The sequence below is a fragment of the Amborella trichopoda genome, chromosome 1, assembly GCF_054954075.1.
Source record: "Amborella trichopoda isolate Santa Cruz 75 chromosome 1, AtrichopodaSantaCruz75HAP2 v2.0, whole genome shotgun sequence".
Classification (NCBI taxonomy): Eukaryota; Viridiplantae; Streptophyta; class Magnoliopsida; order Amborellales; family Amborellaceae; genus Amborella; species Amborella trichopoda.
In genome coordinates, this window is record NC_142336.1 from 967,550 (window position 1) to 991,471 (window position 23,922).

General features: G+C 36.6%; 1 protein-coding gene across 11 annotated transcripts; it reads left to right on the forward strand.

The window, feature by feature from the left end:
* The first annotated feature begins 1,013 nt into the window (after positions 1-1,013).
* Positions 1,014-22,446, forward strand: LOC148783468 (nuclear pore complex protein NUP214-like). 11 transcript variants are annotated; one of them, XR_016055069.1, is made up of 7 exons: positions 1,014-1,679; positions 2,179-2,387; positions 7,143-7,311; positions 7,667-7,807; positions 16,949-17,061; positions 21,130-21,295; positions 21,554-21,729. XR_016055069.1 is itself a non-coding variant. In XM_088866005.1 (5 exons), exons 1-5 carry the CDS (start codon positions 1,466-1,468, stop codon positions 15,755-15,757), a joined length of 894 nt encoding a protein of 297 aa, XP_088722131.1. In that variant the 5' UTR covers positions 1,014-1,465; the 3' UTR covers positions 15,758-15,822. The 11 variants fall into 11 exon arrangements, 7 of the variants coding, with proteins under 7 accessions (XP_088722131.1, XP_088722037.1, XP_088722317.1 ...); XR_016055065.1 differs by lacking the exon at positions 21,554-21,729 and adding an exon at positions 17,700-17,839 and having other exon boundaries at positions 21,130-21,292; XR_016055078.1 differs by lacking the exon at positions 21,130-21,295 and having other exon boundaries at positions 21,496-21,729.
* The last annotated feature ends 1,476 nt before the right edge of the window (positions 22,447-23,922 follow it).

Consider the following 23,922-nt stretch of genomic DNA (forward strand, 5'->3'; position numbering starts at 1 on the left):
AATTTAGGTCTAGGACATGGTTTGAGGTATTTATATATTGGGATTGTCTACAAAGGAATTTATTGTTATACATGGATGTCATTATTGTTCCTTAAATTTAAAGAATGGGCAGGTGTATGAGTGATAATGAATAGACATAAAGTTTCAAAAGAAAAATTCTCGGACTTTGTGACTCACCTTAAGTTATCCAATTTAACATTTAATGAGTAAGAATAATTGTTAATTCTATATAAAAAAGATAAGTGGTCTTTTTGTAAATTCCCTATATGTTTTGAAAAGATTACAAAAAAACCTTAAGAGTACACTTTCTATGCAACTTACCCCAACCTTATTTTTTCTCTCACTTTTTTCCCGAAAACAAACTTTCTATATAAATACCTTTTAAGGGAAAAAGTTTGACGGAGAGGCCCTTCCCATTCACAAATCATTTTGGACAGATCTGACTTGACTTTTGGACCCCAATTGCACATTGTCGGAGCGTCGGACAGACCTTTGCAACTGTCCTTTTCAATTGCAGGACCGCACTTTACACAATGCCAGAGCCCTATTGTCGGATTGCACTTTACACAGTACCGAAGTTTTACTGTCGGACTGCATTTTACACAGTACCTGAACCTTACTGCCAAACCCCACTTAACACAGTACCTAAGCCTTACTCTCGAACAAAATTTTACACATGTCAAAGTGCTACTATCATACCGTATTTACACATTGTCGGAGCCCCCTATTTTGGTGGGATAGAAGAGAGACATGGGTAGAGTAAAAGTAAAGGAGGGCAGTTTAGGTATGTTTTTTTTTATTTGGTTTGGGGGTTTTGCATTTTGGAAAAAAAGTGAGGAAAAAAGTTAAGTTGAAGGTAAGTTGCATAGAAAACATAGTTTGGGATTTTTTTTAAACTTTTCCCATATTTTGCCATTATCAAATGACTTCGGTACTAAGTTAGTGCTATTAACTGACAAATTGTAAGTACTTTGTCAATCAAATGACTTTGATATTTTTCTTGAAAAACACTTGTGTGCCGAAAATAATGTGACCTATCCATATTCGTATGGAGATGCCCACAAATCTATCTTGATGAAACTTTTAACCACGTAGAGGGGCACTTTGGTCATCCCTTTCATGACTGAAACCTTCCCGCCACTCTTCGCTTCTTATGTACTCTCTCTCTTTATGAACTCTCTCTCTCTCTCTCTTAATTCTAGGGTTTGTTTCCTTCTCTCTCTCCCTTCTAAGTCTAGGATCTCTCTCCTACTTCCACGGTTTAATTTTATATTTTATCTTCCAATGCTAGGGTTTTATCTGGCCTCTCTCTATTGTCTCGCTTCCCACTGGAGTTTTCCTCAAATTCGATTGCAGGGTTTCTCTCTCTTTCTTGTAGGGTTTCTCTCTTACTCTTTTCCTTTGTGAATTATTTGCATCGAATTCTAGGGTTTCGTTGTGTTTTGGATTGCATTATCTGGTATCAATGGCGGCGGGGGGCTGGGAAGGAAGAGAAGGTCTTATTGAGCTGGAAGCAGGGGAAGGGGAATCACGCGGATCAAGTGATGTGATTTTTCAGAGAATTGGAGCTTCTGTTCCATTTGCTAAAGGTGATTGGAGCTTCGATCCTGAAAGTCCACCAGCTCAAGTCCTTGCTATTTCAGATCGATTTGGAGTACTTTTTGCTGCTCATTCTCAAGGTGAGAACTAATTCTTAGCCACTGGTTAACTTTATCAGTTGCTTACAAAATTTTCGACATCTTTAAAAAATTTAAAATCGGGGCGCCTAATTAGGAACTGAAATAAAAGCAAATCGGGATTGCTTGTTGTGCGTTTGCGTAGTCCCAAATTGGGGCTTTATTTTATTCTTCGCTGTCCCACCCTTCATTTTTATTCTCTTGTTAAAATCTTCCATTTGTGATTCAGAATATTAAAATGTTAGCATTTTTGTGTTGCTTTTTTTGTTTTTGCAATGTCCAAGTTGGGTTAGTTTCATTCTCTCTCTTTTGAGATGGAAAATATTTACTGCTTTATATTCACCTGCAAATGTCGTGAAATTACATGTAAGAGGCCTTTGAAAATCGTTTAGGACAATTGTTATGCTTTTGCAATATTTCAATCCATATAAGGAAAGCACTTTTTTTATAAAACCTTTTTATCAGTTCCTTTGTTTAATTGTGTGGATTCGATGATGTATAGGGTTTTGTGTTGTGAAGACAAAAGAGATCATAAAATTGGCTGAGGACCTCAAGGAAGAAAGGAGTGTTTCATCTGCTAAAGAGCTGAGCATCATGGTTGTTCCACTTGCCGGTGTTTACCTATTTGCTCTGTCTACAGATTCTCAGACTCTTGCTGCGTCTGTAGCTGGTCAAGTTTACCTGTATTCTGTAACTTCACTTCTTAACAAGGTAGCAATGCATTATTACTTTATTGGATTTTTTTTCCTTAAAATTAACTGAAGTTATTATCTTCTTTAATAAGGTAGCAATGCATTATTACTTTATTGGATTTTTTTTCCTTAAAATTAACTGAAGTTATTATCTTCTGTAATAAGGAAGCAATGCACTATTACTTTATTGGATTTTTTTTCCTTAAAATTAACTGAAGTTATTATAGTATTTATGCTTTTTTTTCCCCCTTGTTTATTCATTTGGTTTCTTTGCTTAAGTCTTAGATAATTGGATGTTAGGTGAGCCTCTAGTTTCTGTTTTAGTGATGTAGCACTGTGCTGTTACTCTTACAAGATGCCAGCTATAAGTTATCGGCTACAGTTTTTTTAGCAATATGTGTGATATTGGGAAAGGACCCTGTCTCCCCCCTGAATTACCCCAAAAAAAAAAAAAAAAAAGTGCGATAGATACCTTCCAGCTATGGTGCTTTCAGTAATTGACTGATCGTAATCAGTAATATCTTTGCAAATCTTTTGGGGACTATCCTGGAATCAAAGATTGGCATGTGGGTAAAGGAAAAAAAATTACGAGTGATTTCTCAAGCAGGTTTCCGACAACATCATTCTACAATAGATCAACTCATCATCTTGAAATATCTCATTGATCAAGCTAAAAACCAAATCAAGAAAACTTTCATATGTTTTGTGGACTTCTCTAAAGCACACGACTCTATCAATAAAAAAAATCTATGGCAAAGACTACCAAATATCGGGGTCCCAATGCCTTAAATGTCAGCAATCCAAATGCTCTTCTTAGAGGTATGTATCCGACTCAAAGATGATAATTCTCATAACAATGTGATGTTTCATAGCTCTGTTGGTGATAAGCGAGGTTGCCCTCTTCCCCCCCCCCCCCCCCCCCCCAACTATTTGGTATTTTCATAGATGAATTAGAGAGATGAATAAGACTCCTCCCAGTCATTCTATTCTATTAGGCCAATCTCCTGTTCATCTCTTGCTCTTTGTAGGTGATGTGACTGTGATTTCCAAGTCATGTCAAGGTCTGCAGCAATGCTTCACATTTTGAATGAATTTTGCCAGTATTATGGAATGAGTATTAATTTCCAAAATACTGAAATTATGATTTGTGGTACATAAATACTGACTTGGCGTTTCAGATAGGAACTGAGCAGGTTGAGATTGTTTCATCATATAAGTGTTTGGGTTTAGAATGCTCCAATAATTATAAATGGGATAAATGCATTTCACAAAGAGTCACAAGAGGTATGAAAGCCTTATTTGCATTGAGAAGCAAATGCAAAAAGGAAGCCACCTTATGTTGGGATGTTCGGAGACAATTTTTCCGCAATATTGTACAACCAACTGTCCTTTATGGTTGTGCAGTTTGGGGCCCTCGATTAGAAGACAAATATTGGAAGAAAATAGAAGAAGCTCGAAAACAATTGTTGTCGGAAGAGTTCAAGATAAAACAACAGACCCAATATGATATTATGCTCCTAGAAGCTGAGTTGATGTCCTTGGAATTTGAGGCAATTTGTCAGTTTGTTACTTTTGCCCAACACCTCACAACTTCTGCGATTGATAAAATTTCAAAAGAAGTTCTCCATGCTACTCAAAATAAGGGTTATACTAGGGAAAGCTTTGGTTAAAGAAATGGAACATTGATGAGCAAATCTTCTATTGGGACCCCTAAGCAAATTCGGAAAATTGTTTGGAAAAAAGCAACCCAAAGGATTTGGGAGGGAGTAGAAGGAAAGAAACCGTTTTATTTTAATAGTATCATAGGAGGAATTTCAGTAAAAACAACTTATTTGAGTGATCCTATCCCTCTTTGTCTACAGATTCAGATCAGTAGGGCGAGAATGGGATCTCATTACTTTCGTATTGAAACAGGAAGATGGCTTCAAATTCCTAAAGAGGAATGCACTTGTCAGCTTTGTGCCAAAGATGCTATTTAGGACAAGCATCATATTTTTCTGCAGTGTGCCACTACAACAACAACCCAGGAAAAGTGGAACATCAATGTTCATAATTTGATTGATTTGTTCCTTATACCATCTAGGACTCTTGGTCACTTTATTGGGGAAAATTTTCAAACTCCTGCCATGTACACTTCTGTCCAATTGATCCTGAGGGTCTTATATGGACGTAATAAAAGTTTAGTTTCAGTTTCAGTTTCATTATAATGTGGGTCACACGTGCATTTTTTTCATGAATGACATGCCAATTATCAACAGAAAAGTTACCTTTTTAACTTTAACACAGGAGTGCAATTGTGGAGCCTTGAATCTCTTTGACTTATTCTTTAGGCTTCTTTGGCTTGAACTAATTAAGAGAATTTTCTCTATAAAAGGTGGTTTTCTTGGGACATATCAGATATGTTATGGAATACTTATCTAATTATTTTTTTGTTTGACTTGAATTGTTAGGGGCAAAAATTTCCCACAAGGTAATCTACGAACATATGCATGCGTAGCATGATGGTTTTTCTGCCGTTTGAAGAATAGTAAATCTCATTTTGGACTGTCGAATAGAGGCATCTTGGCTGATTTGATGCTTGATTTGATTATTGACATTCACATTATTGGATAGAGAAATATTAGTTTAATTCAGTATTCCATCCTCTGGAGTGGTAAAGGTCATCATTATTTAGAGAATTTTGTGGATTATTCTGCAAACACTTCTCCGACAATTTTTGGAAGTTCATGCGGTACTTTTTCATTAGGTACTTGAAGGATATGTTTGACAAAACCGGATTTGTGTATTCAAATATTTAGAAATCTAAATAAAGGCATTGCCTTGCTTTTTGTATATTTGGCTTTTATATTATTATGATATGTCTTTTTATGTGCACGTTGGCCTTCTTAATTGTATTTCAAATTTTTTATAGATTTGAAATGTTTTGACTTTATGGCTGACAAAATTATAATTATTGATTTTTTATATTTGGCACACATTTGAGGATGGGTTTGCTTCACCGTTTGTTTTAATAACAGATTAACAGATGGAAAAGAGTGATGTTTCAATAGCTATGAGAGTAGGAAGTCTTGTGGAGCAAGCATAAGGAGACATTCGGCAGGGAAAGCCATTACCAAAGCTTCATTATCTCCCCTTGAAACTGGAGAAAAGCTTCTTCCACATTCTCTCAGAGATTCCACTGATTATTGCCATGAGTTTTTCAAATATGGCCAAAAATATGCCTTTGAATCCAAAGGAAAACAGCCCATCTCTCCTCTTCTCACCAGAAAACCAGAGTCCCCTGTCCAAGTCCAAAGCCGTATTGTCAATTCATGCTCCAATGAGTGGAAGAAAAAGAAGCTACCCATCAAGATTGAGATTACATCGTCTGGTGAAATAAACTCTATTTTCTCCATTCCCAAGCCATCTCTATCTACCAAACCCAAGCCTTCTCTATACCCTAAACCCAAGCCTTCTCTCTCCACCAAACCCAAATTCTATGTGAAATTAAACCCCATGTTGATTAAAATCCCATCATTGAAAGTTTCAAGGACTTCAGCGAATAGACTCAGTGAGAAATAAGAAAGTTAAGAGCAGTGAGACTAAGACAATTAAGAGCAAAGGCTCATCGACTGTTGAAGACAAGAAAAAACCCAAAGTAGTGACTCCCCTTTCACCTTCTACCAATGGAATCATGAGAGAGAAGCAGCAACTTAAACCAGTGACCCAACCTCACCTTCCAAGCCTGTTGGTGATGGAGTTATTTCAGTGAAGGTAAAACCGAAACCTGCAAACTCTTTATCTTCTCCTTCCTCTTGCAATCGAGTTATTTCAGAAAAGCAAAAACCCAAAACCTGTAAGCTCTTTATCTTCACGATCCTCAAGTAATGGAGTTACAGGTCTTCGTAATGGAATTATTAAGTAGAAGAAAAAACCCAAATTTGTAAACTCTTTATCTTTGCCAACCTCTTGCAGTGGAGTTCTAGGTCCTCTTAATGGAGTGATTATGGAAAAGAGAAAATCCATGCCTCTAACCTCTTTGCGTTCTTCAGCTAATGGCATTGGAGGCTTGAGAGTAACATGAAAACTTCTCCTTTGATAAAACCTCAATTGAGAAAAGCAAAACCACCGTTGCCAAAGATCCCACTACTCAAACAGTGGAAGAAGTCTCCAAAATTAGCAGGAACTGCCAAATTAGCGGTTTGCTTGACAAGAAGAAGAAGAGGCCACTGATAATCGCAGTGAAGAGCTTCGTCACAGACAACAGTGTGAGAGAGATATTAGGGTTTAGAGGGTCTCCGTCGAGGGACAGAGAGAGGGTCTCTGATTAGATAGAGAAAAAGGGTTTTAGTTGAATGATAGGAAAAGGGCTGTTGGACGGGAGAGGGAGAGTGAAAAAAGATGGTTATGAGTGGATGAGAGAGGGAGAGAGACGAAATAATTTTAACTCTAGAATTGAAACCCGCAAAATTCAATTACAACTTGAATTTTTGGGGATTTAGATATAGGGAGGTTATCTGAATATAAGAAGATATAGTTTGGTCATCTGAAACAGGGCATTTAACGTGTATAATTCTAATTATAATTGATGCTATATTATCCTGAAATATTAGGATATTCGGGTGTTGTCAAACCGAACCTGAACTATCATCTTTTGTTCTAATTGATGTTTCATAACTTATAACCAGAATGCTATATTTCTTTTGTCATTTATTTCTACTTTTTTTTTTTTTTTGGTTTTTCTTGCACATGCTTCTTTCTTGTTTGTTCTTTTGTTTGATTTGCTGATTTGGAGGAGGAAAAACCATTCTTTTCATGGTCACTGGGTGAATCTAGCCATGTGAAGGACTTCAAATGGAAAAAAAACAAAGACAGCGAATTTATTGTTCTTTCAAGCAATGGTTCGCTGTCCCTTGGAGCTGTGAATGGTCCTATCAAGGACAAGAAGGATGACGTTGATGCAGGTCTGTTTTGATACCAAACTTTGATTTCCATAATTTTGTCCATGCTAGAAACTCTATTGGTTTGGATTTTCTAGTTGTGTAAACTGCTTGGAACTTTTGTTTTTTACTTTTGGCTGTTGTGATTTTCAAAAAGTAAATATTTGATTGAAAATTTAGATTCTTAACTTGCTTATAATGTAAGTGTCCTTTTTGCACCTGGCCGACTTTATATTTCTTTGGGTTTTCCTTTCTGCACATGCGCAAATTTTTTTTTTTGCCCATTTTTATGCTATTTTCTTTGACATGTCATGGGGTAGCATCTGCAATTTTCCATCTCTTATTTCCTAATAGTTGGGTTGGTGTATTTGTTGTACAGTGGATTGGAGCGTGCATGGAAATTTCATTGTTCTAGCAAGAAAGAGTACATTATGCATTGTATCAGTGGAGTTTGAGGAGAAGTTCCATACATCACTCCCTTTTCAATCATGGAATGATGATGAAGACAGTACCATGACAGGTCCACATTTTAACAATTTTTGTCTCTCTCCCTCCCTGAATGCTTTCATTTTATCATGCCTATCTTGTGATCTACCTAAATTCTTTTATGTGAATTTACAAGGGTTTCGTTTTCTTGTATAATTGGCCATATCATTAATTATCTAATTTCTTATTTCTTTTTTTTTAAACATGCTCATTTGTTTTAAGGAGAAGACATTTCTTTGTTGTGCTAGCATTTCCGTTGTATTTCTATAATTTTTTTCTTCAGTTATGCTAGAAAGAATATTCTATTATGGAAATTCAATTTCAATATACATGGTAATTACTTGGTAAATAACGCTTGTGGCATTAGATTGGATTGGAGGTTGTTGCTTGGACTTCGGCTTGCAAGGAGTAGCTAGTCAGAGCTTCGCATTAATATATTCATGCAACTTCAGTTGTCCATGAGAATGTTCTTATGTTGCCTACCTGCTACTGAATATGACTTTGTTATGTTAAATTTGAAATGTTGGAATCATATTTGAAGTAAAAGTGATTTGAATTTACAAAGCAATCTTATTATTCTTGCGATGTTTCTTTAACTTGTGATTGACAATAGTAATCATTACATTAAGAAGAGATGCACCATTGGCTCTTGAACCTCCTGGAACCGCAACAAAAAAACCAGCCTTTCCCATGTTGATGCAATTGTAGATCTCATTGAAACCCAGGGTTCATGGCATATGGTCCTAAGGTTTCTTAACTGCCTTCTGGCTACTATTAGAGTTTCCTATAAGTTAACATTTATATAGATATACTATAGTGTATCATTGACAAGGGTGCCTTTGAAATGCTAAGCCTCCATATACCGATTAGTACATGCTATAAAAGGACCTCTCTTTTTTTTTTCCATTGAGTAACATGCATGTGTATCCATTTGATCTTCGAAGGAGAGCCTTTGTACTACTAGACAAAATTTGCTTTGGTCAAATGCCCCTTTGAGGTTAAGTCCATCGCCCAATTAAGCTATTATCACAAAAGAACCTGAGCTTAGTGAACCATTCCATGTCGGCCAAGGGTTACCTATAAAATTCTTGTTAATTTTACTTGTTGCCGAGTTCATAATTTCTCACGAGTCATAGTTTATTCCTGAACAAATCAAACTAAAAAAGTTATTATGTATGACCAAAAGGCCTCTACGAAAAGTGGAAATGTGGAATCTGTCAGTCTTTGGGGCTTTATTGTGCACATGTGTATGCACATGCGTGTGTATTACTCGCATTCTGTCTCTGTCTCTGTCACTCTCTATCCTTTGGTGAGTGAAAATTTTATTAATAAATCTGAAAAATATAAGATGGGGAAAAGAGGGTAGAGCCCATAATCAAGAAAAATTGAAAATTTACTTATGGGAGTGGGAATGCTCTCACCTCAATTTTTTGGATTCACTCCCATATATGCTAACATATTTTTTGGAATCAGATAAAAATTAACCTAATTCATGGCAACCAGTGATTTAGAAAGCGTGAGGTGCCAACTAGCTGGGCGCTTTATGATTGAGGTGCTCCAAGGACAGTGTGGTAGGTTTGATTTTCTTTTTCTTCTTTTGGGCTGTTTTTTTTTTTTGGGGGGGGTAGGGTGGGTTGGTTTGATACTTTCGTGTGCTTGAAGCTCGAATTATTAGAAATACAGATGATTGAAACTTGAATTATCAGAATCTGAATATTGATATTTGATAATTAGAAAGTTGAACTTGAAATAACATAATAAGTACTTCAGTCGTAGAACAATCCATAGGACTTATGGATTGAATATTGACATGCCTTACGGAAAAGACATGTCCCCTGAGACTTTATTTATTTTGACAAGGTTAAGTGCCTTTAAAATCTCAAGCAACAAAACAAGAAAGCTTAAGTTAGATTGCAAACTAAGAATCATTGTCAAGGTCTATAACCTCATCACGAACATCAGCACTATCTCGAATATCACTATCCTCTGCATCTGTTGCCTAGCAGTCATCATCAATCACTTCCCTCCTTGACATATTATTCTTTCTCTGCCTCCTTTGAGTTAGTCTCCTCTCTTATCCTCAAGTTCTTCCGTGAAGTTCTAGTGACCTACACAAGGCTTGATGAGAACAACCCCACAAACTTTGGCTTTGGCACAATCCCTCTTTAGAGAACACGTGATCATCTCCAACATCAAAAAGCCGCTCTCTAAAATATCCATATATCTGATAACAGTGGAGTTCATATGAAAGCATTCCTTGAACATTGAATCAAACATACACTATGTCTTCCAGTCTCTTTTGCTCCAATTTGTCTCTTGTTTGTATGGACCTCTTGAATAATGCATAATTGCATGATTTAGAAAAAAATAATGCAAGTTAGGGCTGTCCTAATATGGGATAGGAGTAGGATATAAGAAATTTCCAAGTCTAAACTACCATTTTGGTGTGGAAAATATAAATTTTTTTTTTGAAAATTCTTTAAGATTGAAAAAATGAAAAACCTTGAGAAATTATTCAAGTCTACTTTTCTTTGGATTTAATTCACAATGAAATATCAAGAGAGGTTGCAAGAGGAGATTTTTATGCGTTTTAAAGCTCGTTGTTCATCCAAAACATCGAGAATCAGTGATTGGGTAACAATGATTAGTCATCTATGGTTAAATTTACACATATTTGTATACTTCATACAAAGTTACATGCATTTTAATATTTTATAAGCATTATATGTAAGGAGTTTGACATGCATTATTTTGTCGTATACGCATATATGTAAGGTAGGGGCACCTCAAAATGAAGTGCCTTAGGTGTCCACATTGTGGCCTCCCTTGCCGTCTAGGTGCCGCTTAGCTTATTTTAAAACCATCATTGTCATCACCATCATCATTATAGCCTTTCCCAACTATTTGAGGTCGGCTACGTGAATCCTAGTCTGCCATTCTGCTTTATCAAGGGCCATACCATCAGTGAGGCCATATGTCTCTATATCCTTTCTCATTACTTCCAATCGTGTCCTTTGAATTTCCACTTGAACCAACTCATATCTCCTAACAGGTACTGTATTGGGATTGTGCAGCACATGGCCAACCCACTTAACTCTACTTTCTCTTATCTTATCGCCTAATGGAGCCACACCTAAGTTATCTTGAATACATTTATTTCGAATTCTATCCTTTCTTGTCTTGCCACTCATCCATCTCAACATCCTCATCTCCGCTACACTTATCTTATATGTATGTTGTTTCTTGTTCGCCGAACATTCTGACCTATAATGCAAAGCTGGTCTCACAGCTGTCCTATAGAACTTCCCCTTGAGTTTCATTGGTATGTGGCAATCACATAAAACTCCGATTGTACATCTCCACTTCGCCCACCTACCTCTAATTTTATATGCTAGATTTTCCTCAATCTCTCTATTTTCCTGGATTATTGACTTAAGATAATCGAAAGTGCATTGTTTTGGGTATTTCTTGGCCTTTCAATCTTAACTACTTTCTCGTCTCTACTTCTATAATTACCAAATTTACATTATATATACTCTTAGTCTAGCTAATTTAAAAACCTTTAGATTCTAAAACATCCCTCCAAAGTTTTTGTGTTGACGTTGTTTCGGATCTCATCGATCAAATCTATGTTTTTTGGGAACAACATACACCACGGTATATCATCTTGTAGGTGCCTAGTTAAGTTGTTCATAACTAAGATAAATGTATGGTAAAACCATCATTGTCTATTCCATTGATTATTTGGATCTTTGAAATAGCTAAATACTTTTACTGGTCATGCCCACAATACTTTGAGATCTTTTCCATAGCAACCTCCATTACCTTGTGAGTAGGATCCATTGGTTGTTTCGTCCATCTAACCAACACAGCACCTTAAAAAGGATCAAATGTTGGAGGGATTAAATGACCCCATTCTAAAATTGGAGTTGCAAAATATCAGAGAAGCCCTCTCCTTTTGCATGCTTGCATACTTGCTCTTTGTCCATTGTTTAGAGACAAAATTTGGCCTTGAGCTTGTCTTATGAGCCAAGATAGACTGAGAGGTCAAATATGTATTAGCAAACCTCGTTAGATGTGGCCTACCGACTCTTTTTCCACGAACTTCCTGATCATGGTTAGGACTTGTATGTGGTTGTATATGGAATGGTAACATATTTTGCTTCATTAATTACAAAGTCCACAATAATGAACTTATCACCTCAAGCATGAGGTCAATGCGATGCACCTCATAGGGCGTCTTGAAAGTATGCGGGCTCTTCTCCATTAGTAGTTTCATGTGGAAGACGACATATTGGCTGCTGTTGTATTTGTACCGCCTTGAATGACATATTGTTCCCGACCCCCTCTATCCGTAAAACGTGCTTGGCATTGTGTGTTACTTCAGTGCATTAATGGACTTCAACAATGTTGTCCTCACTAGACGCTCATTATAAAGTTGAGGTTACTTGTTCCCCTCCTATCAGTCCATGAATCGTTCATTGTTGTGCCCCATACTTCCTTATGCATTGTGAGCTCTACCTCATCTAAAGCAACAACTCCTTGAGCTCATAAGGTGTAAGTGCTTTCAATTCATGCCGAAATTGCTCATTGATTCCAAAGCAGTGTGAAAGTTCTTCAAGCTTGCGGCATTGAAAGAAATTCCTACTTGTTACATCCATCAGGCTACTGCATTTGTTTTTTTTTTCTTTTGAAAGAGTATATATATATATATATATATATATATATATAGAAGATGCTAGGGTTAGCCACTAGCTGATGGAATAGTATAAGCCCAACGACCTATATTGAATTTAGGCTGATTTGATGGTCAGGACTTTATTTCGGTAATATTATTTTAATATTTTTTTTATATAAATCCAAATAACATAAAATTTGGAGCATCAACTCTTCTAATCAATGTGCACATAATAAAAATATTAAAAAAATAAGTTGCAAAAAATAATTGACAAAAATACCCCTAGAACTTTTTTAGGGGTATTTTGGTCAATTTATTTTTAGTAGATTTCACTATTTTTGTAGAATAGAAGCTCCAAATTTCAAATGATTTGGATTTGGCCCAGATTTAATCTAAGTCGTGGGACTTACACTGTTCCATCAACCCATGTGTTGATAATAGCTTTTTCATATATATATATATATATATATATATATATGGAAGAGACTACCTATGGGCGAAAATGAATAGAGTTTTCGCTCATAGGCTTATTAGCATTCAAAAAAATCAGACGATTTGCATTTTTCGATTGCCACATACCTAGCATGTCCGTGGCGGTACCGTCACGGACATGCTGGATCTGTGACGGTAAAAAATTCATATGGAAGTCTTTTCAATGAACTGCCACGGCCATAGCAATCATGTACGTGGCGGTGGAAAAACACTGTAGCACTTCACCTATAGACGTTTTTAAGATTTTTTTTTAATATATATATATATATATATATATATATATATATATGAGATAATCTAAACTTCATAACCCTTAAAATTACAAAGGTTCAAGATAGATAGAGTTGTGACAGGTGGATTTATTAATTTTGTAGTTTATTTTTTTAAAAAAGTTACTTTTGTGGGGCAATTTTGTAAATATTACTACTAGACAAATGATACTTTTGTCATCTCCATAAAGGGTAAAGTTTAAATTTTAACTAAAGGACAAGGGCACTTTATAAATAAAGTTCCAAGACACTAACTTCCCAAATGTCATTGTACTTTTGTGAAAATTTCAAATTTGTCCTTACTTGATGGTAAAGTTACTTATTTAAATAATTTTTTAATAAAAAAATATAATTGTTTTGATAATACACCCATCACAACCCCTTCTAACTTGAACCTTTGTATTTTGAGGGGTTGCTAGCTCTAGACTAACCCTATATATATATATATATATATATATATATATATATATATATATATATATATATATATATATATATATATATATATCGAGGGCACAAAAATCTCACAAAGTGGGTGGGTTTGAGGTAGCTTGCGTGGGGAGCCCATTTACAAAAAAGAAAAGGAGAAGAAAAGGAAAAGACAGAGAAAACGGAGGGAAGCTGGTCTGGCCACCCAGAAGCCGAGAGCCTAGAACCTAAGAGATCAAAAAATGAGACATGTGGCCCACCAACATACTGGGTGCGCAACACACTCAAGCTATTCATTGACATACCTGACCCTGATCTTCCCTTTCAAACCGGTTCTTTATAGTAATGTGCCTTTTTTCTCTAACCATATCCTCCAAATTATGGGGAAGGGTGGCAATGTGTCGGGTAGTGTGGCTTGTCCTGGTTGGCCCTGCCCTAAATTGCTCAATCTTGGGCCGCTAGATTTAGCTTGAGGGACGGGCCCAAGCCTAAAATCTAGGTCTAGTTGCTGGGCTGGCTAGCCAACCTTTTTTTTTTCAAATGAATTTTAAAAAGATATTGGTTGAGTTTCTACTGGCCTGACCTGACCCATTAACGGCCAGGCAAGGCCATCTAGTTGAGGGACCAGGCTGGGCATGGACCCCTTTGGCTCGGTCGAGTTTGGGCCTGGCCCAGGCCATCCCTTGGTTGTCCCCTTGCCACCTCTGATCAAGGGTGACATAATAATTCCTAGGCCCCTTTATGCAAGGCTTCTTCTGCCAAACCCCGTTTGCTTACTAATTCTTGTTGAGCAGAGTCTGTCTTGGGCTTTCCTTCCTCAACATAGTAATATTTAACTTCTTCTCCAAAACATTCGCTGGCCTCACATTCTCCGCATATCTCGTTTTCTTTTCCTTCTTTCTTCTACATTGCTCACCTCTAATACTAGCCAAGTGTTTCTCTAATGATGTATGCTGGTATTATGAATAATTTTGCAAAATATTTGTTCCATTCTATTTCTTTTTGTTCCAAAGTCCAAATATTCAAAAAATCACTAATTGAAAACCAAATCATCTGAAAAGTCATCAAGGAACTCAAACCCATGCTAGAATAAAATTTCAAAATCAAAAGGTCTAGAATCAAAATTTGAGACTAGAAAAAAATCACAAAACCTAAACCTAAATATTTGGAAAGTCATTATGCCTAAACAGAATCTTGAGAAAAGTCATCAATAAACCGATATCTATATTAGAAAAACTTTGCAAAATCAAAGTTGAAGCCCGAAATCAAAAATTAAAAATAGAAAAAAAAAAAAAAAAAAACTTGTGACTTGGAAATCACAAATGAACAAACCCAACTTGGAACTTAGAAATCACAAAACCAAAAATCTATCTTGAAAAAAAATATCCAAAACCCAATCTTGAAAAGTATCTAGTAACAAAATCTCAAAATTGAAATAAGCTAACCTTTTTAAACCTAATCAAAGTTGGCGCTAATTGGCAAGCTGTGGCTCCTTTAACATCTTCTTGAGTTCACAAGGAATCATTTTTTAGTTTCTATCCTTTTTTTTTTGTAGGAATTGGACAGAACACAAAAGAGTTTATTCTTGAAAAAAAATTCTCTAATATTGGTTCATATGCATGTGGCAGGTTATGTGCATTTAACATTGAATCTTATGTTCTTAATTTTGAGTTAGACTACTACATAGATAACAAGGTTATAAAGAAAGTAAACTCTTGTATGTGAAACTCTTATGTCCTTCTTATCTATCACTTGTTGGTCTCGGATTTTGTTAGTTTTCCGTATCTAATCTCTTCTAGGTATTCTAACATCTGAGATGCATTCTTTTTTGTTATCCCTGTCTTTACTGTATTTCAGCTGCGTTAGTTGATTTTGATACGTGTCAGTTGATTTTCTTAATTGGTTGGGTTTGTAGGCATGTATAAATGCTAAAATATATTTGCTAATCATATCAGTGGATTCTATCAAATGGGTGCGCCATGACAGTATCGTTATTGGATGCATTCAGTTGACTAAAGATGGAAACGAGGATCGTTGTTCGGTTCATGTCATCACTAGCAATGGCTGTGAAATAACAGAAGTTAGCTTGCTATTGAAACAAAGGCTACTTCACTAGTTGTTTATTATTTTGTTTTTGTAGATTGTCCTTTCCTTACTTTCTTGCATTATTTTCAGTATGAGCTTTCTGTTTAAAAATAAGGCAAGCTTTCTATGCTTCCCCTACAGCATTAAACTTATATGCTTCCCCTTATTCATCCGTCCATTCTACATGGAGGGCTAAGATTGCGCAATCACAATATCGCGTCTCTACATTATTTTATTTTTAATTTTTTTCTATAAACTATTTTGACACCAAATTTTAGACGCCCAATCCTCTATTAAACTTGCACTAGCAAAAAATATAAAAAAAATATTTTAAATAAAATAAATGACCAAAATGCCCCTGAAAGTTTCAAGGGGTATTTTGGTCATTATATTTTATCGAAAAATTATTTTTAATTTTTTTATAGGTGCGCTCCAATGAGAAGATGGCACGTACTAAATTTCATATTCATACAATTTTTATAAAAAAAACTAAACATAAAATACTTTGAGACGTCAGATCTAAGATCAAACGGTGTGTGGCTCTCTTGATCAAAATTGGACGGCTGGTTGGTAAGGGAGGATAGAACTTCTATGCCGTAGGGGAAGCGTACAACCTTTCCCTTAAAAATATTTAATATCAGTTTTTCACTTGTTTGGATACTTTCATTTTTAGTTAACATGTATGCTATTGTTAAATTGTTGGTACATTTATCCATGTACTTCTAGAGAAGTATAGAAGATAAGATTTACATGTGGAATATTATTGGGATGATAACTTAATAACTCGAGGTTCTTTCTTGCAAATATGACATTTTCATGCTTCATTGGTCTGAAACTTTTGGGCTTCTTCCTCGATTTGGATGGCACTTGGTTAAACAAATTTGAGGTGATAGATGAGCTAGTTATCTTGGTTGTGGCATCTTATGATTCAGAACTTAGGCTGTCGCTAGTTCTTATGATTGATTCAATAGTTGGTTTTGACCATTTGCATATTGAATTTGGGGGCGAAGCTCTTCAATAACTGAAGTTCCTTATATTCTTGTACACGATTTGTGCATTGATAATTCCTATGCTCCCTTTTTTGACTATTTGTTGGCTTTTGGATTTTATGTTCAAGTATGTGCAAGCATAAGGTGGTGTTAGAAAACGTGTCCAAAGTTTTGCATATGTCTCGTTATTAAATGGTAAATGGAAATATGGCTGACTTACAGTTGTTTTGCAGGCATCTTCAAGTATTGTAGCTCTGTCCTTCAGTGATTTTTCCCTAGCTGTGAATGAGTTGATTTTACCAAATGGACATGGGCCATACTTGTTTGCGAACTATTTGGACATACGGTATGTGATTTTATTTTCTTTTGCATTTGCGTATTTGAGATTATTTTAGTTAAATGATAATGTTGATATTATGTTGTCTTCTTGCGCAATCTTCTTCTGTGGTCTATCAAGTTTTGTTAGTTGTAAGTGATAAAGGGATAGACATAGTTTTGCATGTTTGCAAAGAATACCCTTGCAAAACCTGTATAAATGTAGTTTTATTCCAAAATGTTGTAGGCGTGCTTAAAAGCATGCATCCCAGCTTGCAGCTCGTATACCTCTAATGAAGAAGCATACATATTAAGATGCGCATGATAAACATAGAAAAAATCCCATGAAATAATGACCTCATGCTTTGTGGCTTGCGACTCTCTGCAAAAAATTATCTAAATTTGTTCCTTCGGATAATAAAAGTACATCGTGATTTGATTTTTTTTTTTTATGGTTTAAGACTTCTGAACAGTTAATTCTTTGTAATACTGCTGATAAAAAAGTCTCATAGTTTCTGGGGAATTCCATTGAAATTCCAATGTGTTTCTTGAAAATATATCTTATGGTGTTTCTTGTATTGTTTTTGTTGCGGCCACAAATGTTGTATTGATGTCCTTGATTTATTCTATGTCTGGTAATGCTGGGGAGCTTTGTTGTTTGTAAGGTAGGGGGCTTGTTGTTGCTTCTAATAGGAAGATGGCAGATGAACATATTGTTCTCCTGGGATGGTTTTTTGATGGAAAGAAGAGGGAAGCAACAGCCATTGAAATCATACAAGACAAATGGAGGCCTAGGATTGAGCTGCAAGGTGCCTTTTTGATGGGGAATCCACGTTTATGTTGATAATAGTTATAGATTGCATAGCATATTTAAATGGTCCTTTTAAGGTGATTAATTGAGGTGTTGTTGCTGTCTACAAGTATATGGTTAATTGGATTCAAGTTTTCATTGTTTTGTCCATTGGTTCCTTACGTCATTGGAGCAAGTTGGGAAAAAAAAAGGGCTTTCATTTTTTGCTCAAACTTGGACCTTTCTTTCATTATGCATATGCGCAGAATAACTTCAGATATTAAATGCCCTTTAACTTTTCCTCTAGAGTTGTTTTTGGATTGGGTGTAATTCTATTGTCTGTTAGGATGAGAACACATCATTAGCTAAGGTTGACATTCTACTATCAGGAGGCATGATGGTTCTAATTCGTGTCACATCTTTACATAATTGAACATCAGTCCATTATGGGCATTTTTATCATTACCCTTCACAAATGATAAATTGACGCAAGCCAGAAATGGCCAAAAAGAAGGTGAGGGCGTTTAGTGTCCTAAATTATTTGTTGAAGGCCAAGATATTTGACCCATTTTCCTATACACTTTTGCTTCTTTTTCTCTTTTTTTTTTTTTCCTTTCCCCGGTTAAAGTCTAAGTTGTTTTGAGGATTCTTTGAATGAGATGTAACCTGAAAACAGAGTTCATGGACAAATGAGAGCTTCTGTTGTGTATAATGATCTGTGCTGAACCCTTTCTTGTGTGAGTGAGTTTGCCTTGTTGTTGGCTTCTCTAAGCCCCTTGGATTAATATACAGGGACCTCCTCCCTAACCTACCAATTCATAATATTTGCTGGTATAATAGTATTTATCGGTAAATTGCTAGTGTTAGCCCCAACCCCAATTAGTTGGGAAAAGGCTCTGACGATGATGATCTATAGGTAAATTGCCTCTCTGATTCTCCATTTGATCTTATTGAGCGAAGCTCCATCCTAATCAAATGGTTTATTCAAAACAAATACACTTTTATTGTTTGCCGGGGTTTTACCCTAAGTTGAGTGATACTCAGCACAGGATCTATGTAGTCTTCAAGAACTCTTCTAACATGAACTCTAGTTAAACCTCCCAATTCTGCTGTACCCAGGGGAATCTGCCATCAAACCTGAGCTTCAGGAAACGCTGCATTTGGGTCACCGATCGTACCCACCATACCCTAGATCTGGGTTTTAAGGTGCTGCTTCAAGAAACAATCTTCTACCTCTATTAGATCCTCTGCTTTGAAGCCCAATAACTTCTTAAGCACTGGCATATAAAATCTGAGTCCTCAATTCATTCCCTGAGCCGCTGAGGCTAAAAAACTAATACATGAACCATTTAAAATCCTATTAGTTCTCTCTTTCTTGATACCTCTGAAGATCACACTAGTACGTTACATATTGGACGCTTCTCCATGTTTGTACTGATTCCAGCATCACTCGTGGCAATGGTACCTCAAAGAGACCATAAGTTGCTCCAACCACCATAGGTACAATGACGCGGCAATGGTCTACATTCTCCTTAACTTCCCTACCTATGAAGCAAATATTAAGAATACTCCCCAATGTTTTAAAATGCGGCTGCATCATGTGGTATGCGGTGGGCATTGCATCTGCGTAGACCGCATATGCGGTTTTGAGTGCCGCATCGTTTTCTGCAAAAAAAAATTCGATTGTGCTCCTCGGGGAGGGGCAAAATGGTCTTTTTGACCATCAAAAATTGGGGGAAACAATTTGGGAGGGTATTAAACCCCCTAAACAATCATTTACAGCCACCTTCGTGGCTTTTTTGGAATCAAATCGAGCTAAAAAAAAATTTAGGAGGAACTTTTTTTTCATTTAGATCTTGGATTTGGGGATTGTTTGATACTTGGATATTGATTTTTGATACTTGGATATTGATTAGAACTTTTTGATTGTTGATTTAGGAAAGTTTAGGTGAATTTCTGACAAGAAATCGGGGGTTTAAGAGGCCATGAAGAAATTGAGCACTAAAATTGGGGATAGTGGATACAAAATCTTCGACAGCTAATAATTTTGGGGTTAAACTAAAATACCTACTTTCACATATATCACCTTCATATTTTTTTTCTATGCATTAACACTTATTTTTTTAGATTTTTTTGAATTTTTTTACATTTATTGACCGCATCGTCGCGATGCACCCGCATCGAGCCGCATCGGCCCCCCCATCGCTTTTGGTCGCATCCCACATTTTAAAACACTGATACACCCCACACTTTTATGTGTGGTTAGCGTTAGTCAATTACTGAAAAGAAAGCCTAGGATGGAGGCAGATTTTCCCAAATGTTGCGACCTAGGGTTCTTTTCTGCCACCCCATTCCCCTCGAAGATCCTAGGGAAGGTACAGAGAAAGGACTCATGCTTTCCCAATTCCACACTTGCTTACTGAAGTTTCTGCATGTGATAAATTTTTCTTCAAGATACCATAATATGTGCCCTAACTCATCCATCGTCACGTCCCTCAAAGCGTTTCTAGGACATGGTTGCCATACCACTTTGTCCCCTCTTAATCCCTCGCCTCAAGTGCCAATGCTAGTCAAGCCTAAGGTGAGATCTGGAGATTCATTGCTTCATACCTTAGATAGCTTACAGGAAGCTTGGGCAATAGATTCTTGCTTCTGTAGGCCACATATTCTTACATGTCTCTGCGACACCACTTTTGGTGCACCAGTTCAAAGTATCTACTATATTTCTCTGCTTTTCATTTTTGTTAGTTAATCCTGTATCTCTGACCCATCTCTAAGGTATTTAGCTATTATGCAGCCTTCCTTATAATTGTGCTGCACTGCTAGCTTCCATCCCCAACTTACTTGTAAAATCATTGTACAATTGGTCTGATTTGTCAGAAATTGGCTAGTTTCATAGTTGTTGATTGGAGAAGAAAAAGAAAGTGTTGCTATTATTCAGTCGATCTAGTTAACTATTTAGCGTGATTCTCTTGTTCTTAACCATCTTTAATTGGATATGGTATTCTATTGGAGCCTTGATGATTCATTAGGGCATGGATTTTGTGTTGTGTGGTTTGCTGTTGGATATACCTCTTTTTGGCTTGTCAGATATCAGTCTGTTGATCTTATTATTTCCAATACCTTCATGGATGGCATGAACTGCACTTCTATACATTGTTGAATTATGTACCACAGGCACATCAGTTTGATGCACGAATGATAAAAGTAGATTATTGTTTTAACATTGGTTATGTTGCTTTAGTTTAAGGAATGGAGTTCATCTTTTAGTCTAGTTGCACTAAGCTTTCTTTTGTCAACTGACTTTAGAAAATGGAGATGATAATTTGGTGGTGGGATTTGGTGTGGATAAGACTTCAACAGATGGCATATTTGAAATCAAACTTGCGGATGGAGAATTAAAAGAAATTTCACCATATCATATTCTGGTCGTCGTAACTATTGACGGGCATATTGATTTGTTTTGTATTGCCAGGTGGTGTTTCTCCTCTATTTTGATTGGTAAAATGTCCTGTTTTTATTTTTGAAGTTGGGGGTTTCATGTATCTCTGAGAAGATGGATTGAAATGGATTGTGTTTTAATTTTTTTTTTACGAGCGATAGAAGCCCAAGGTTGCTTTGTTTTGATTCTAGATGGTACTGTTCGACTTTTTTATTATCTCAATTTTTTTGCAGTATTTCTGCACCACCAGCTTTTCCTGAGGTGCACTCTGAGCTGCCTGACAGTGTGCAGGATGCAGGAGCATGCACTTCAACAATTTCAGATGTTGGACATGGATTATCTAAAACTGCATCCATTTCTTCTATTCTTGATACCCAGGATGATTCCATGACTTCACAGGTTGAGGGAGTACTTGGTGGAGCTGATGAATCAGTGAAGAAATATACTGCTGGAGAGTCTGAGCCAAACGAGAATTTGAGTTCCCCATTTGTGTCATATCAATCATCAAATAAAGTAACAACGATGAGCTCAATTACTTCTGACTATGCAAGTCCATTTACCTTTAACAATGTAGAATTGAAAAATCAGGGGATTTTGACATCGGAAGGCCATGATAAACAAAGGTTTAGTACTACTGCAAGTCAAAATCAAGGCACTGCTGGTAACAATGCAGATACTCTAAGTGGAGAGAAACCAATATCAGGAATGTTTGATATACAATCACCTCTAGTGCAAAGCTCTGCTCCTGGACTGAAAGATTCTGCCAATATAGGTGTACTACAAAGTCTGTTTTGGATACTACTGATATTGAAGTGAGGAATAGCTCTATGATTAGAAGCATCGCTGTTAACACAGCTGCTATTATGAAATCAAATTCTCTAGGTTTACTCAATAGAGATGACTCGGCAAAGATTTCTGTGGACAAAACTAGATCCATTGGCTTTCCAACAGTTGCATCTGAACCCCAGTCTGGTGGAAACTTCTTTGGTTTTAAAAATTTTACTGGCCCATCTCCATTGTCATCTTTGGCTTCTAAGGGAGACCACCTCTTCTCTAGTCATCAAGGAAATGAGAAAAATATTCTTTCAAGTTCACGACAGGAGGTTTCTTTGCCTAGGATGTCTGGCTATTATAATGAAGAATTCAAGATCAATGGTAGAGGTCACAAGCCTCCCGGGACTGTGGACTCTGAAGTGGACTTCATGAAGGAATTTGGCAATGTAAGATTTATTACTTGCCATATATGCTCTTGATGTTTCTGATTGCTCTTAATTGTAGCCTTATATTCTCTTTGATTACTTCCCACATCTGAATTGATTGCTTGTAGTCTACAAATTCCATATTGGATAAGCCAGACCCTCAACTTGTTTGTAGTCTTTCATCCAGGAATACGCAGGAATTGATCAACCTTGAAGCCACCTAATTGTCATTTTCTCTTCTTTCCATTCTAGACAGGGTGTTTCATTGGGGGTAGTGATTGTTGCATGTCTTCTTAGTAAATCATGTTATTTTTTTCATTGAATTATATGCCGTCCAAGTATATGTTTATCCAGTTACATGGTATCTGTAAAACTGTTGCTTATGGTTTCCAAGTCATCGCAATTGATTGTTTCCAACATCCAAGATTCAACTCATTCAACCAAAAATGTTTGTTCCACTTATTTAGGACACTCGTAGGGAATTGAATGCTTTATGTCATGTCTTGGCAATACCATACTTATTGCTGTATAATTTGGGGGCCTCTCAGCCGTGGCTCTTATGTATCATTAGTGATGGGAATTATTTTCTACCGTCTGGACTCTTTTATCTCACATTGATGAGCTTCCAAACAGCTGGTTGTCACCTTCAATCTTCCATTTTCACTCAACCTGTCAATCAGTGTATGTGGTTGCCTCTCCATAATGAAGTTTTGAAATCTTTTCCTAACTCATCCATGATGGCAACTTACTGTTGTTTCTAATATTGCTCTCTATGCATCAATCCAAAGCATAGTTGTCGGTTCTCCCAACCTAAGTCTCCATCTCGCTCTGGAATCTCACTCCTTCGCTTTTTTTTGAGAAAGGTTAACTTTATGTTAATACAGTATAAATGTACAGAAAGCACTAATTCTATGGTAAAGGGAGCCCACAAGTGGGTGCTCAGAGTACAAAAGTACGGAAAATAGAAATGAATTGCTAAAACCAAAAATAAAAAAAATCCTTAATATATGTGTGAACTGCAGAAACGGGATGCTGCTGGTGCACCTTCAAGGGTGAGGGAGAAGGCCATCTGGCAGTCATGGAAGCCCAAGTGTGAAACACAGCGAAGAAGAGATAGAGGTAGGTAGTAAAGAAGAGTTGGAGCGAAGGAGAAGGAGAGGTTAAGGGGAGAGGCAAGAAAAATAGAGTTGAGTGGGCTCAGTGGACAGCACCATATTCTAAAGCCTTGAAACTTGTGCATGTGAACCAAGTATTGGCTGCACTTCCTGCCCGTGGTATAGCGTGGAATGGGGCGAGAAGATGAGAAAAGAAAGAGAAGATATGATGAGAGTAAGAAGAGAGGTTAAAGAGAGAATAGAGGAGAGGTAGGGAACAATGAACGAAAATTCGGCCTCCCTGTAGCCTAGGCAACATTTTTAAAAAAAAACACCTAGTTGTGGACTAGGCGGCCTATCCTTGGCT